At 33.8% G+C, this 17,804-nt stretch overlaps 1 protein-coding gene and 1 long non-coding RNA gene across 6 annotated transcripts in view; both read left to right on the top strand.

Annotated features, from left to right (window-relative positions):
* LOC115221055 (probable E3 ubiquitin-protein ligase MGRN1) overlaps nucleotides 1-17,804 on the top strand; it is a 77,900-nt gene that overhangs the window by 56,908 nt on the left and 3,188 nt on the right. Inside the window, exons 15-16 of one of the 5 annotated variants that reach the window (XR_005002663.1) lie at nucleotides 7,196-7,252; nucleotides 15,719-15,788. The exons of 2 other annotated variants lie outside the window; for them this stretch is intronic. Coding sequence is in view for 2 of the 3 variants with exons in the window: in XM_029791269.2 (XP_029647129.1) it covers nucleotides 7,196-7,239 (44 nt within the window). In the remaining variant the exon portion in view is untranslated. Of the gene's footprint in view, nucleotides 1-7,195; nucleotides 7,253-15,718; nucleotides 15,789-17,804 lie in introns of those variants that run through there. 2 more of the 5 variants (XM_029791269.2, XM_036510457.1) reach the window with 2 other exon arrangements.
* On the top strand, nucleotides 15,841-17,239 carry LOC118766753. The gene is made up of 2 exons (XR_005002665.1): nucleotides 15,841-16,986; nucleotides 17,201-17,239. It is a non-coding gene; the product is annotated as an uncharacterized LOC118766753 (long non-coding RNA).

Here is a 17,804-nt window from a genome sequence, read left to right as displayed (position 1 = left end):
TCCAAGCATATTTCCATTGAGGTTCTATTTTATTCTGAAATTATATAACCAACATAATTTCTTATTTTAGGAAACATTTCTAGTTCAGCATTGTACTGATCAAGCAAGCTCATGATCAACACCCTCATGATCTGTTCATTTTTCAGACACAGCGTATCTAAGCCAGCATTGTCCAATGTCAGTAGAGTGTAATTTGAGGAAGATTTGATTGTTGTTTTTAGAAGGTCTGGAGATCACATAGAAGCTTTTTTGTTGCTTTGTCTACTTTATAGTATTCATTAATGAACATAATGGTTAATTCCATTAAACTTGATTCTTTAACCAGTATAGTCCACATTTTTTGTTTAGATAAGATAATGTTTTGCATACTAAAATCTCTAAATAAGGAAGTTGGTTTCAACGTATAATCTGTTAATAACAAAACTAAAATGAAACTATTAAATTGTTGTTAGAATAAATCATTAGTAAGGCAACAGTTGAGCTCTGCAGTTTTGTATGAATTCTAATTACTTTGTTGTTGTACTGCAAGGGATTTCTTTTAAAAGTTTTAAGGACTATTTATTTTCTTATTAAAATAAACATCTCAAAAATATTCTTTAACTAATAGTAAATAATCTACTTGAACATCATTAAACAGCTAATGCTACTCTTGATCACAACCAAATTAGTGCATCTTTTCTTAATCTTAGATTACACACAGAAGTGCAACACATGCATGAACATATGTATATACAAACACTTATATGTGTCAATCAACAATGATAATGGAACACAAAACGAAGAAGAATAATAGATAAAGCTATAGCTACACTTCATTATGATGTTTAATATAATAGCTTAAACATTAAGAATGCTAAACTGTTACAAACTCCCTACACTTTCATTCCTTCTATGTTACCAAACTATCAAAAGCAGAACTTTTGTATTATTAAACCAGTTTAATTTTTGTTGTTATTAATACTGTTATACCTGTTGCCAAAGACTGGGGCTTTGGATTCATGTACCACTATTCTGGTAATATTATCCGTTAATTTTTCTCCATGCTTTTTTTTTTAATTGCTCTAAAATTTTATGAGATGACAACAATTTTTCAGTAACCAGGATATGAAGACATTGCAAGTTAGGAATGTGAATCATGATAATTGTCTAATTAAAACACTTTGGGTTATGATAAATTTCAATGTTGCATATGTATTAAAGGTCATTTTAGTGATTGTCAGTTTATAGTGTTTGTCCTTTTGATTGGTCTTTGAAGTATGATTTAGTTTTGTCAAAAGCTGATACACTTGAATGCTTTATAAGATAGTCTTGTAGGAATTCTCATTTTTGTTTTTAGTTGCATGACACTCTAGTAAACTTAGTAGTTCTTGTATATTGTGGTAGGAATTTCTTTGTAGTCAATTTTCATTCATGCAGACATGTTTTGGTAAGAATTCCAGGAATACTAAACTAAATAATGTTTTGATTCTAGATATTGGTATTGATTTCAGTATTTGATAGCACACACATACTAATGTTGCCAACAAATTATTAAGCTGCATAAATAGCAAAGAATATGGTTCACTGTCTTCTTCTTTACTGTTTAAAACTTCACCTCATTCATTTGATATAAATTTGATTCAATTTTGTGTTTGTTACTTCCTCTTCACTTGTTTGTATAACTCTTGAATTATATTTGCACCAGACCAATAATTTTTGTGTACATTTTTCATATCAGGGCTTGCACAAGCTATGTTTTATTCCATTTTCAAACTGTAGACCATCTAAGAGTTATTTTGCCTTTAAGATTCATTGTTTTTAGATAGTTTAGATTATTTGGTTTGTCTGTAAATAATTCATGAAATCTTATAAGATTTTTATCTATTACATTTTTTGCTAAATATTAACAAGAATTAGTAGTTTAGAATACATGCCTGTATTGTGTTTTTATATCATAGAAGTTCAACTGCTTCCATTAGTGATAACTTGCTCCTTGCGGGGACACACACACTCTGCTCATTGTCCTGTTTCCACAGTTTGGATGAGTTTCCCCCAGCATAGTGTCTTGCTTGTGATCCTTTATCAACTTCTTGTGGCTCAGCTTTCATCACTTCTTCCCATGTTTTCTTTAACCTTCTCTTGCAGATTTCTTCCACTTAGTTTACCTGTTTTTTCTTCACCATCTATCGTCCTCCTCTATACACATTCTCATGTCTACATCAGTTCAGTCTTCTCTCTTGCACTGCATTGGATTTCTCTATTTCCAGTTTCTTTGTTAGATCCTTTGAGTTGTGTTTGCTCACTTGTGATTATTAGCAAAATACATTTAGTGGTGGTGGTGGTAGCGTCATGTTTACTTTGTTTCTTTCCAATCTTCAAACATCCTTTCTATTCAATACCTTTATTTCCATTACCATACACAAGCATCATACAATTAGCCCTCATTTCAGTGAGGGAATCCTTTTGTTATCAACTTTTTCCACTCTGTTTACTCTCTCTCTCTCTCTCTCTCTGGCTACTGTATATTTGGAATACCTTCCTCCATTGTGAATTAGGTCACCTAATTAACTAATGCTATCAATTACTTCTAAGTGGCTTCTGCTCTCTCTGAGTGTTTGAAAACATTTTATGAGCACTTTGTGTTGCTGACTACTTCTACTACACCTGCTATACACGAAGTTCTTTTTTTTTATCTGTCAGTCTGCCTCTCTTGTACACCCATAGTTTACATTGTGTATACCATCTGTCAGTCTTGTCCACTCTTTTGCTGCATATCAGCATGGCCATTTCCCAGATGACAATAAAGTACCATCCTCTTTCCTCCTAACTAAAACGTTTGTCTTTGCTTGCTTTAATTTAAGACTTCTTAATTCTAGGCTATTCTACCATGTTTGGAATTTATTTTCTAATTTTTCAACAGAACTTGGTTATTGCTTTACAGAAGTTCCCACAGATATCATATATTTAACCTGTGATAACCTGAAGAATTATAATAAATTAGAGTTGACAGAGAACCAAGCCCTGATGGGCACTAAACTGCATTCAAAATTTCTTGCTGAACTTATTACTAACTTCTCACCTTATTGATAGTCTACTTGGATCTCACAAACCATTTATCTTCACCCTGTTTTCTTAGCAACAACCACATCACAGGACATGAAACTTTGTCAAAGGTCAACAGTCTTCAGTTGTACTCTATCTTAGTTTGAGCCCAAACTGCATCTTATCAAAGCTAATTTTCTTCCTAATCAGTAGTGCTATAACTATGGTTGCTTGATCGGTTTGATGCAGTTGTCTGTTCGTTTTTTTTTTTGTTTTTTTTTCATGTAACTCCTTTGTTTTTGTAGCAGTTGTTAATGAGTAATTCATATGTATCCTACCTTTCTAATTGTTTTCAGCATCTCAGTGGTTATCTCTTATGGTCCAGCTGCTTTCCTGATCATATAATTCTCAATTTTCAATAACTGGTTTCTCCGTTGGGTTTACTTGGAGTGGTCTCTCTTTTTACCATACATTCTCCTCATTCAGCAACCTTTCATGGTAGCATATTCATGCGTCTTTCATCTCAACATCTGAAATTAAGTTCACTACTATCATTATATACCAGGTCATCCCATAAGTTCTGTCTGAATTTTGAATAAAGAAAACAAGTGATCAAATGTTATATTTAACTGAAATTTAATCATCAATATACTTTCCCTGATTATCTATGACTTCCTTCCATCTAATTACAAGCAGTATGTCAAATATACATACATAAGCACAGGAGTGGATTTGTGGTAAGAAGCTTGCTTCCAAACCACATGGTTCCGGGTTCAGTCCCACTGCGTGGCACCTTGGACAAATGTGTTCTACTATAACCTCAGGCTGACCAAAGCCTTGTGAGTGGATGTGATAGGCGGAAACTGAAAGTTGCCCGTCGTATATATATATATATATATATATACACACACTCACATGTTTGTATGTCTGTTTGTCCCCCCCAACATTGCTTGACAACTGATGCTGGTGTGTTTAAAGCCCCATAACTTTGCAGTTTGGCTTGAGAGACTGATATAATAAGTACAAAGAATAAGTCCTGGGGTTGATTTGCTTGCTCAACTAAAGGTGGTGCTCCAGTATGGCTGAAGTCAAATGACTGAAACAAGTAAAAGAATAAAAGAATACTGCCCAGCATCTCATCTATCTATCTGATATTGTTCTTTGCTCTTTTTTGTTAATTCTTTTCAAGCCTGTCTCTTTTAGGCTCTATCCATTGTATGATTCCACCACCCTGTTACCTTCCATCTGCCTGGAACCTTGCTTCATCCACTAATTTGTAACTTGGAATGACAAACACGATATTTTCTACCATATCTGTTATTAGTCTGCAAGAGGACTTTATAGAAACTGTGCTATTGTTCATCAGTCCTGACTGTGATGCTTATATGTAAATCACTGTGACTACAACTAGCCAAGCTTGAATTATTGTTACATATTCTGACATTATATGAAACACTTTCTTCTGTCCATTTTTCTTTATTCATATGCTCATCTTCTTGTACCTTGAAAGTTTGCTCTTGCACTCCATCACTACTTTCTTTTATCCCTGTCTCAACCACTCTCACCCTTATATAGTGTTCGGTAGTTGTGTGTCTCTTGTATAGCAAGACACTTGACATAAAAGTACCTCCCTGTTTCAAATACTCCCTCCTACTTAGAAGCAGGAGTTTTTTTTTTCCTTTTCCCTTTCCCTGATCTTTTTTGCTCTTTTGCCATGTTACCCAGTCGTCCCTCTTGTGTGGGTGGAATGAAAAAAGCATTCAGTGCACACTGTAATGTTGCTGGCATTAGGAAGGGCATCCAGCCATAGAAATCATGTCAATAACTGACACTAGAACTTGTCACAACTCTGCAGCTTGCCAGATTCTGTAAAACCATCCAACCCATACAAGCATGGAAAGTGGATGTTAAATGATAATGATGATGGTTTATAAATACCCTTTTCCAATATGATGTATCTTTAAGAATCAATAAACAGTTTATAGTGTATTTCCATAACATTACGACTACTCTACCTCAACTGGTCCAGATCTCTTTAATATTATGCGAAAATACATTAAAACAGAAACAGATCCCATAAATTCAAGTTCTCTGGACAAATTTCTCCTAAAAATCCTGGGCCAACATCCTACATCTGGATATGTCTCCAACAATAAAAACTCTTTGCTAGAGTGGGCCATGGTACCCCATATATGACTAAAAGACTTCACCAGATGGTGCTATTAAGTTAGACAAGGCCTGGACCTATACTGGCCCAAACCTATCTATGTTATCTAAGTTATTTGCAATCTTTTGTAATTTGCTTGTTATCAGATCTCTCTTAAATTTTAATATTTGCTGTAGATAGCGTAGATTGTTACAGTCTATCAGTATCAACTTTGCTGGCCTTCAATACTTTACACAACATTGTTGGTGTTAGTTAACTATCATTTAATTTAGAATATCCCTTCTTTCATATGTTGAATCATAAAATTTGTGCAAGAACAATTTTCTGACATTGAAAAAATAATAAGAAAATTTTTGTAGTCTTTATTTTCTTTGTTGTGATTTGTAACATTCATTGCCATCTCTAGAAATAACAAATTGTCTTCTGACTTGGGTCTCTGTTGGAACTAATACCTATCCATTTTACATCATCTGCTGTTTATATTCCCATACTCTATAAATCTTATTCCATGCTTGCTTTAATATCCTTACTGGATGGTTTTGGTGGAAAGTTTGATCAGTAAAGAAGAGCCTGCATCTGTCTTGTTTCTTAAACTTCAAATTATTTTCTTTATCCTTGAATATGGTAGTTACTGTTATAACTTCGAATTCTTCTTTAATCTATCATATTAGATTGTATCATGTACCTTTTTTTTAATATTGTATTATTTGCCATAAATTTTATTATTTCTTCATGGAAAAACATTTCATAACTGTCATGAAAAAAATTATATAGTTGCCATTGTACTTTATAAATTAGTGATAATTTTCTTAGTGGTTCATGCTTCAACACTAATTCACCCAGGCCACTCACTCATGTCACTTACGCCACTCACTCAGTTGCACCACTCACTCAGTTGCGCCACTCACCCAGTTGCACCACTCACCCAGTTGCACCACTCACCCAGTTGCACCACTCACCCAGTTGCACCACTCACTCAGTTGCATCACTTGCTCAGTTACATCACCCACTGACTTACATCACAAGCCCTGTTCCATCACTCACTCAGTTATAAATTCTGTTTACTCTCTTGACTCTAAATTCTTAGAAATCAAATTCTAAATAGGATATACAAGATCTTTTATTACTCCTTTCTGCTGAAATATTAATAGAATGAAGAATTTAGTAAGATAACATTGTCATTCTCAAGCTAGTCTTTGGAATATAAATTCAGATGAAATTTTGATTACTTTAAAACTGGAAGTTTGGAGCTTAAAACTAGGGGTTGTCTCAGTCAGACTGGTGTGAAGAGGATCAAAATATTTCAGCAGTAGTATTTCTTCTGAGAAAATACCTTATTTATAATCCAATTTGTTGAAAATATTTTAAGAACCTAGAACCCCGATTAACTAAGCATAGTTAAATTCTTTAAAAGTGTTCTATATTATTTTCCCAAAATACAATAAGAAAGTTATTAATAAGACTTGATATATTTTAAAATCTTTGTAAATTTGTATTTAAGTTAGAAATCAATATTTTATGTTTGTTTTCATTTCAGCAATAAAGTGTGAGGTTGATATGTAAATAAAATATTTTCTCTGCAATTTCAAACTGAACTTGTTTTCGCAACTCTGAAATCCTAAACGTTAATGTTGTTATGTGTTGGTGTTGTTATTAAACAGAAGGATATATCAACAGGCAATGATATAAAGTTATCCTTTTTTTTTTTACTTTTACAAAAATGTAATGTATAATAATTTATCTCTTTTGATATGTTTTAGTGGAATGAGTGAATCTTTATGCAGAGGTGTGGAATGGTCTTTAATTATTGACTTTTTTAAAAATGCTACAATTGAAATGTTAGTCAGATGTAATAACTTGATTTCTATGTTAATTATCAAGCTGAGTTTTCTCTAATGGCAACTTTGACACTATCTCAATGGTAGTACTGTAGTTGTCATTTGCATTTCCCAGGAAACTGTTTTCCGTATAATTTCATATGATGTGTCATTTCTATCTGTATTCCAGGCAGTGCAGAAGAGGACAGTCAGGATAGTCCCAGTTCTTGTTAAACTAAATTCCAACGTAAGCACACTTCCTAAATGCTTGCTTCCTGTGCACCTGACTTGGTCCTCGGGATGCCTTACAGAAATATACGCACATCTGAAAGGCATGTGTTCCTTTAGTTTGAAAGAGAGAAAGAAGGCAGTGCATGCTTTAGTGTCCAGCACTCCATAATGGAGTTCTAGCTGTGCCAGTGGAATAGATAATCCCTTTCTGTGTGTAATATATATATATATATTTTTATTTGGCTCTGTAATAGTTGTAATTTTATTTTTCTGTCTTATGTTTCAATTTCCCTTTGAGAAATTGCTTTCCTGCATGATTATTTTTCAAAGCCAACTTTTCTTTCTCTCTTTCTCTCTCCCAGTCACATAGATCTCTACTGATACACACACACACATGGTCTTGGTAACCTGTGTTTGTGAAATGTTTCAATTTTGCTTTTATGAATTGTGAACTACTTCTTAGTTCAGTTTTCCTTTGACAATATATTAATTATTGTTTGTGGAATGTGGTGTACTGTCAATCCTTATCTTTTTAGTGTGATCTCATCATTCTCACTTGGTATGCAGTTAACCTTTGTCTGGTGGTCCATCTTTTGCTTTGATGTACTATGCTTTGCTGATTGCTCTTATTCTTCCTCAGTGCTTTTTTTTTCTTCTTCTTCTTCATTCTATATCAAACCTTCTAAATGCTCTAAATGAGTGCTAAATCTACAAGCTAATTTCAATAGCTTTAAATAATATTTCTAAAAAAAAATATTATTTCATTTAAAAAATATAATTAAATGGAACTACAAAGAATTTAATATGTATGTAATTCTTTTAAAAAAAATTACAAAACAAAAAACTGTTCTCCTATTTTTTTTACAAAAATACTGAATTATATTGCTCTGATTATTTATATAATACTTATATCATGTAAGATAATAAAAAATGGTAAACTGAATGAAATTCATTTCATCCGGTTATTGTTGAATTAACTGTTGGTCAATGTTGTTTTTGAAGCTCATCAGCTTCATGACCAGTATGTAAATGATATAAAACTTGTTATATTTTCTAGTTTGTGTGTGCGTGAGTGTGTGTCTGAATGGTTAAGAAATTTACTTTGCAACCATGTGGATCTGGGTTCAGTCCCACATCTTTGGTGAAAGACATTTTCTCTAGCTTTGGGCTAACCTATTCCTTGTGAGTAAAATGGAAACTGCATAGAAGCCCACAGGGTGGATTCTACCTGTAATTTAAAAGGTACAGCCTTTTTATTCAGTCACACTGATTCTGCCTAAGAATTACATTAAGGGTACAAAAAATGTCTGCGGAATACTCAGTCACTTATTTGTTCATTCAGGAAGAGGTAAATCAGTTGATTAAACAACTCAGTCCTTATCTTTGTATGATGGAGATCCACCACTTGTATATGTGTGTATATTTGCTTATGTGTGTGTTTGTGTGTGTATGTATGTATGTGTGTATATATATATATATATATATATATATATATATATATATATATATATATGTGTGTGTGTGTGTGTGTGGCACATAAAAAGCACCCACTACACTCACGGAGTGGTTGGCGTTAGGAAGGGCATCCAGCTGTAGAAACATTGCCAGATAAGACCGGAGCCTGGTGCAGCCTTCTGGCTTCCCAGATCCCCGGTCGAACCGTCCAACCCATGCTAGCATGGAGAACGGACGTTAAACGATGATGATGATGATATATATATATGTGTGTGTGTGTGTGTGTGCATTTATATATATAACTCGTAAGCACTAGCATACACAAGCATGGGTTGCACACACACACACATACACACACACACAAGCATAGCTGTGATGCTAAGAAGTTTTCTTTCTAAACACATGGTTTTGGGGTCAGTCCAACTGTGTAGAACCTTGGGCAAATATCTTCTGCTATAGTCCCAATCTGATCAAAGCCTTGTGAGTGGATGTGTTACATGGAAGCTGAAAGAAGCCCATTGTTTTGGAGAAGGCATTTGACAGGGTACCATGCTCAGTAATTTGGTGATCATTGAGGAAATTAGGTGTAAATGAATGGCATGTGAAGTTTGTACAAGCTAAATACTAAGATACATAAGTAAAGTGTTCTTGGTGTTAAGAAGAAGTCCTCCATTGTTCAGCCCTCTCCTAATGATCATAGTCCTACAGGCCATCACAGAGATAAAAGTTGGCAGTCTATGGGAATTATTAATGCTTAATCCATAAGGGAATTAGAAAGGAAATTCTAGGGATGGAAGATAAACCTAAAATTGAGATGCTTCAGAATAAACTTAGCAAAGATAGTGTACCTTGTCTACGGTAAGGAACCTGTTCTCTTTTGGCTTCTTTCATAGTTTAACCCCTTCAGCTCCTTGCATAAAGCTGCTTCCCCTTCTACTGTAGCCTGTCTCAGTTGAAGTAGATCTTAATCTTGCAAGTTGTATGGAGAGCGGGGGGAGCTCACTAGTGCTGGTGCCATTAGAAATACATGGTGTAAACTGGTTGGAGTGAGGAAAAGCATGATGAAGTTTTCAGACTTGTTGGATCCTGTCCTTGATGCCAGTATGGAATATAGACATTAAATGATGATGTGTATAGATTTGCATGTGTAGTTGTATGTGTGTGTATATATATATATATATAAACAGTAGAACCTTGTAGTACAAGTACCCCATTGTATAAGTAATTTGCTGTATGAGCTGAGACTTATGCAAATTTTTGTCTCGAAGTACAAGTGGAAATCCACAGTACAAGCACACAAATCATCCCATCTTTAAGGTAATTCAGTTAATAAAACCAGTTTACATATTTATTTTGCATTTTATAATTGCCATTTTACTTGTAACTACACTATTTCTGTTTTAAAACCCATAAAATATCATTTTTGAGTGGTTTTGGAGAGCTGCAATGGATTAATTATATTTTAGTTAATTTCAGTGAGAAAAATTGATTTGTAAAACAAGTAAATCATAAGACAAGCTTGGTCATGGAACAAATTAAACTTGCACTGCAAGATATCACTATATTTTCCAAAAGTGGAAAAATTATCAGAAAAGCCACTTCTATTCATTTTTTCAAATATATAATACTGTACCAAGGACTTTCTATTTCTTATACAAGTACCACACACACACATACATGCACACACACACATACATGCACACACATACATGCACACACACACATACATGCACATACATACATGCACACACACAATTATAAACACATACATATATGTACATATATGTTTGTGTGTATATATATATCCATGCCTCACACACATGCATTCATATATACATACACACGATACATATATGCACTACATATTTCCCTATGTGCATATATAAATGCATGACACACACGTCGTCATCATCATCATTATCATGCCGTACATACCTGCTTCCTATGCTAGCATAATTTGGACAATTCAATTCAATAAAATACATCAGCAAACAGTGTTTTCTTCTAGTATCTCATGTCAACAGCTGCATGCTCTTCTTGATACCAACCGTTTTACATAGGGTACTGAATACTTTTCTATGGCACCAAAGCTCTCATAAGGTGGCTCTGAAATTCTCAGGCATAAAGAGTTCCTATGAGAGAGGGCCAGGCAGGCAGTCCTTTTGAAGTGTTGAGGAGTTTTTTGGCAGTATTACAGAAGGATGAGGTCTGTTGTTATCAGAGAGTTCTCAGTGGAGAAAAAAAATGGAAACGGTTTTAAAAAAGGGAGCAGTAATAGAGAAAGGTAAAGTGTAAGGTCTGTGTTTTGTGAATGAGTGAGTGATAAGCAGGACAGTGAGGTGGATTGAGTAAGAGGAGAATGAGGGAAACCCTTTGTTTTCTGTGGTTTGGTGGGGTTAGATTTAATGCTACCAAAAAGAGAGATATAGAACATGATGAGGAGCCAGTGTGTTTACAAGTTTTCATGTCCAAATGGTGAATAGAAAAGTACATCTTTTACTTGATTCTTTCATTAGACTGTGGCCATGCTGGAGCACCACTTTGAAAAATTTAAGTTGAATGAATCGACCCTAATACTTATTTTTTTTTAACCTGGTACTTATTCTGTCAGTCTCTTTTTGCCAAGCCACTAAGTTATGGGATGTAAACACACCAACACAGGCTGTCAAACAGTGGTGGGAGATAGTCACAAAGACACATACACACATGTATATATTAAATATGTACACATATGTATACAATGGGCTTCCTTCAATTTCTGTCTACTACCAAATCTACTTACAAGGCTTTGGTTGGCCAAGGCTATAGTAGAAAGTACTTACCCAAGGTGTCACTCATTGGGACTGAACCTCGAAGCTTGTGGTTGGGAAGTAAATTTCTTACCGCACAACCATGCCTGCGCTTATGTGGTAGCAAAAGAATTTGGAGGGTTGGATAAAGTTTGCTACATTTGTGAGGAGACAGTGATGGATAGATGGCAGTGGTCATAGGTAAATAGAGGGTGAAGGTAGCCAATGGTAAATGAAGAAAAGGATCAGTGATAAGAGTGAGGGACTGAGGAGTGGAGGGGAGTACAGAAAGAGTGACGACATATGTGGTGATGGGACCTCACAGTGTACCCACTGAATGCAGCTGGCAACACTAAGGTATTCATTTATGAGGCAGAGGTCAAATTGACAGATACTAACCACAACACCAGCATAAAACAACGTGTAAGGCTTGTGGTACAATCCTTCATGTGGACTTAACACAATCTTCATAGACATCACGAATGAAAAACTTGCAAACTATGTATAGTATTTACAAGAGTATCGACCAGTATATAACATCAGCTGGAAGATTGTGTAGTGATCTGCCTCCCACGTAAATGCTACCAGAAGAGGTAACTTTTGTACTGTGGAAAAGAGCATAATACTGAGAAAGTTCAGGAAACCAGAAATGTATCTCATTGCTAAGACAAAAAAATGTTGTCCCTGCATGCTTGAAAGAAAATTCATTCTTTAGTATTGGCAATCTCCTCTATAAGGCTAAAAACCTGGCCTCTGTATCTTTTTTCCAAAACTGTTCTAATTTTCCCTGTATATGCATGTGTGTGTGTATTTATATATATATATATAATTATGGTATTTTTATATAAGCTTAAAGCTTATGGTGATCACCATGCAATGACTAAGGAAAATAGTCTAATTAAGGGGCATATAAGCCCTTGACAGAAAAAAAGAAGGCTTTTCTATCTGTGTGGGAGTCAAACCCACATCCCTTTGTTAACGTAACCAAGTATGTTACCTTTACACCAGTGAATCGACCTCCATCTTTCTGTCAAATTTAAGAACTCTTAGTTCATATTTGTTTTTATATAGACAAACTTTCTATATGCTTTCAAACACACTTGGTCGCATTAACAAAGGGATGTGGGTTCGATTCCCATGTGAATAGGAAAGCCTTCTTTTTTCTGTCGAGGGTTTATATGCCCCTTTATTAGACTATTTTCCTTAGTCATTGCACAGTGATCGCCATAAGCTTTAAGCTTATATAAAAATACTATTGTAATAATTTACAGGATTGCAAATCACAGCACCATAATAAAAAAAACATTCACACTGAAATATATAATATGTATGTATGTATTTATGTTGTAAGAATGAGCTAGTGAGGGAGCGAGAGTAAGTGCATATATACATTTTAAGAAAAGCCAAAACGGTCAATACCACTACCACCATCACAAACAGTGTGCTGTCCTCTTAATGTGTATCATAATTTTATGAACTCTTAAATTTTCTGCCTGTATCTATGCCCAGTTCATGAAAGAATTTTAGATAACATCTGGATGTAATAGTTAGTATTTAAAAAAAAACATAAGGTCCAAAAGCCCAAACCAGTCTAATGAGTGTCCAGTTTTCTCACACTGGAAAGTCTGATTCAATGAACTGCTAGTAACAGATCTAGACTACTGGCAACAAATATTAAATGTATTTATTATTCATAATAATAATAATAATATGATATATATATATATATATATATATATATATATATATATATATATATATATATATATATATATATATATATAAATAAATAAATAAAATATTGAACATCTATTCTGGATTTTAAAAGTTATTAGCTTTTACCGAAATAAAGTTACTACATTCAGGTTTGAAATATCAATAAATTCTATGTTAATCCTAATCAAAATTTAATCATCAAAGCTTCTCAAATGATTATCTTATAGCTTTTTGTTATCCTTTTAATCATACTGCTATTAAACCATTTCATAATTTAGCTGCTAATTTATAATCAGTTCTTAAACTCTCATAAATAGATTCCACACTTCTAAAACTTCTTGAATCTAGTTTTGCTACTTTTAGCATCACAGTTAGCCTCAAAGTTTTGTAGCTCTCAGATTTGGAGACAGTTCCAACCTAAGCAAGGTCTTGGTTTTGGGGTAATATCCTGACAGCGTATTGCCATTTTTTGTTCATCATACTGTTTTATTAGAGTAAAGAACTACTTGTGTTAAATTTTTTCCTTGCTATATCATAGTGATGTGCTTTCATTGAAGAGTGGCTTTATTCCTTAACTGCTACATCATCTCCGCATGTTATTTAATGTACTTCTTCTTGGTAGTTGTATACAATCATCTTTGAATATTTTGTATAGCCTTCTTACATATCTGGTCATTGTAACAGAAGCAAAAAAGGGAAATATCTTGGTTACCTAAGATAACAGTGCGGAAGAAATTATTGAGATCCGTTTATTGGTACAGTCTAAAAATCTACAATAATTTAATTTTTGGTAACTGGTACTCTCATGTACACCTACCGGTTTTTAGGAATCTTTTAGTGTATCTGGTTGTTTTTTTCTTGGTATTTGCAGCAAATTTTTAAAGCTAGAAATAATAGTCTATTTCCTGTCATGAGGGCCTAGTTTAATGACCTATCTCTTTTCACTTGATTGAGCATTTTTTCAGCTAAACACTGTAGTTGTTTAGCCTCAGGTCTGCCTTGATTTAGCAGACTCATAATTAAAATTGTACTAGCCATGAGCACACATCTCATGGACTACATGGTTTAATGTATCTTTCTTTTCTTTAAGGTTGTTGGGTATAATTTACAAGAGATCTGTTCTGGTCCTGTGATAGTATATATGCTCACCCTTTAACCCTTTCACATTTAAACCAGCCATATCCAACCCAAATATTCTACATATTTTATGTTCAATCTAGCCCGATCAGGATTTTTGCAGCCATCCAACAATGTCATTCTAAAAAGAAACAATCATCATCAAAATTTGAAAGCTGTGAGATAATGCATGGCAAATTCGATAAATTCAATTGAATAAATAAGCATTACATTTGACAGAATTAACTGAATACTAAAGGGTTAACTCACAGTTTTTGTTGGCTGAGTCATTGGTCTTCATAAATTTTGGTGCATGAAGCTTAATGAAGAATGATTTTCTTTCTTTCAATTTCTTTCCATTTGACTATCTTGAAGTGATGATTCTCTGACTGAAGTTGAAGAATCTAGTCTTAAAATATATCAAAAGTTTACCTTGTTTCATGGGAGTCTTCAACCCTAAAGTTGGTTTTGCATTATATAATTACATTTTTAATAGAAAATGATAACAAATTATCAGGTGTTTACTGAAATAGAACCCTGCTCACCAGTCTTAACAAAATTATGAAAACTGAAGGAAGGAATAACGAAAATGGCAACAAAATACTCTGAGAATTTCAAAATCAAATTTGTTTTGGTGTAAAAACTTCAATTTTTACAGATTTTAAAACTATTATTGTCCCCTTATGTTTTTAGAGAGCATAAGTGCTATTATGTTTGACATATATGACTAGTAGGATCCAATATATCTTTGGCCATCATCATTGGAGAAGTTACTGTTCTCACTGCTCAATCAGTGAGTTATATTAACAGAGGATACCTGTTTGTGTGATTGCTAGATGGATAAAATTATTAAGAATTGCTTTGTTCATAGAGATAGTATAGTGTTGTTTCAGTGATAAAATGAAAACATTCTTCTTTTTAAAAGTTTATCTCTAACTCTGTTACACCTTCACACACACAAATCACATGTTATAAGTAAAATTTAAACTTTGGGACTTTTTATTTATTTATTTATTTATCTTGCTTAATCTGATTTTTCTATCTTTTCTGCTGTCAAAAGGCGCTAAAATTTTCCTAATTAATATTTCAAGAACTAAATGTTTTGCAAGCTTTTTAAAAAAAATATAATTTCTAATCTAGGTTTTTGTTGACTATTTTAAAGAATAAATTTATAAAAAATGTTTCTGTTGACTATTACAAAGAATAATTACATTAATAATAATGATAATAAAAAAATCTTTAATGCATTCTTCATGTGTTGCCATTATGTTGTAAGATGTTTAAGAATATTGATATAACTTGACTTAAATACATTGTGTGTATGTGTGTGTGTGTGTGTGTGTGTGTGTGTGTGTGTGTGTGAGTGTATTGGATCATATTAATGATAAATGTTTCTTCACTTATAGGTAAACATATTTTCTAAATCTATAACAATACAGGCCAAATTTAGTTTCCCAATAGCTAAGGATTAGAAATGTAAGGTTTCTTTTTTATAAATTTCTTGTTTCTTTTTTCCTAATATATAAATAGGATATTTGAATTAATATATATATAAAATACAATTAAAACTATTGATATTAAAATTTCTCATAGCAAAATTAATGTGTAAGTTCATGTGTTGTATAATACATAATATATTACAGTAGTGTAAATTTGACAAGTTCTGTGTTTAACTGCTACTGTGGACCCAACCAAAGGAGATACTGGGCCCCAGTGGTCTCACAAATGCTAGATATCTGGAAGCTATCCAGAAGAAACCTCTTCCACCGAGAACTGAATAAAACTATTGACCTCTAGTTACATGACTAGCTGCTTTCTTAACTAGGATTTTACCAGTAAATAAATCCTGATTTTGATGAAAGACTTCATTCCAAAACAGCTTTGAGTAATTGCATGCAACCCATCAATCAATTTCCCACTGCTTACGCACTCACAAACGAATCAAAAAATATATATGAACTAAACATCATCACATGTGCTAAACTCCTAATAATCAACATTATTAAAACACAGAAAGCAGGTTAACTTCTTACAAAACTACAAGCACGAATAAAGGAACTAGTTTCTTAACTAGAACTAGAAGACCATGAGCATCACCTCAGCATACACACTCCTTACATTACTATTAAGGACCACAATGCTAATTTCTTCTTTAAGCCTAAATGTAGGTTAACCCTTCTAAAATCAAATTGGGAGTAGTTAATATGTGCATTGTTGAGGCTGTCAACTTCAAAAGTAGGAGCACCACAAAGCTAGAACAATAGAACTGTTGTGCCACCATCACTTAGTGTTTTTATGGCACTGAAAAATGAAACTGCCTGCATATTGACCCAGTTTGACATAGTGAACTTTTATCCAACTATATCTAAACTCCACTTCCTGAAAGTCATGTTCTTTGGAAGAGAATTCACTACAATTAGTGATTGAAACAGTAACATAGTAATGAAAGATCAGAAGTCAGTGTTATAACGTGACAATGCTAACTGGATCAAACTGTTTGATGTTTCTGTGGAGAGTGATGATGGAGTGGAAATGGTTGATTTTTATGGGATTCTTTATTCCTCTGACGGCACCAAATTGTAAAGAGATGATGACTTAGCAATGTCAATGGACTGATTTAAAAAGGAGTTTGACATGAAGAGTTAAGGATTTTGGTTTAAATATAAATGTGCAGGTGGCACATAAAAAGCACTATTTGAGTATGGCCATTGCCAGTACCACTGACTGGCACTTGTGCCGGTGGCACGTAAAAGCACCCACTACACTCTGATCTTCCAGATCAGATTGGAGTTTGGTGCAGCCATCTGGTTTGCCAGACCGCAGTCAAATCGTCCAACCCATGCTAGCATGGAAAGTGGATGTTAAACGATGATGATGATGACAATTAGCATTAATTCAGTACCAGCCAATAGCATTTGAGAGAAAAACAAAAAAAAAAAGAAAAATAACCTTTTTTCTTTCATCAAATATAAGGGAAAGCATGTTTACTTCTGTTTGTAGATATTAAATAAAAACAAGTGGAGGGTAAACTAATGGAACATATCAACAAATACTAATTGTAAAGTAATAGAATATATAAACAGCTGACAAAACAAGTACCAATTGTGACTAATTAGAATCTGCTACTTGGCATTACTGTTCTCACTGCTCAATCAGTGAGTTATATTAATTGGCATTCTAATTATCATTGTCGTCGTCATCCTCATATGTCTGTTTTCTGTGCTGGCATGGGTTGGACAGTTTGACAGGGCTGCATCAGACTCCAGTTGTCTGCTTTGGCAAGGTTTCTTCAGTTGGATGTCTTTCCTAACACCAACCACTTTACAGAGTGTACTGGGTGCTTTTTACATGGCACCACCAATGCTGTCGTCCTTCTGCCACTAATTATAATACTGTTGCTTCACTGGCTGCTGTGTTGGTGGCACGTAAAAAGCACCATTCAAGCATGGTTGAAGCCAGTACCACCTGATTAGGCCAGTAGCATGTAAAAAG

Source organism: Octopus sinensis, linkage group LG17, assembly GCF_006345805.1.
Source record: "Octopus sinensis linkage group LG17, ASM634580v1, whole genome shotgun sequence".
Classification (NCBI taxonomy): domain Eukaryota; kingdom Metazoa; phylum Mollusca; class Cephalopoda; order Octopoda; family Octopodidae; genus Octopus; species Octopus sinensis.
Note: the sequence above shows the minus strand (reverse complement) of the source record. Positions and strands in the feature narration are given on the sequence as shown.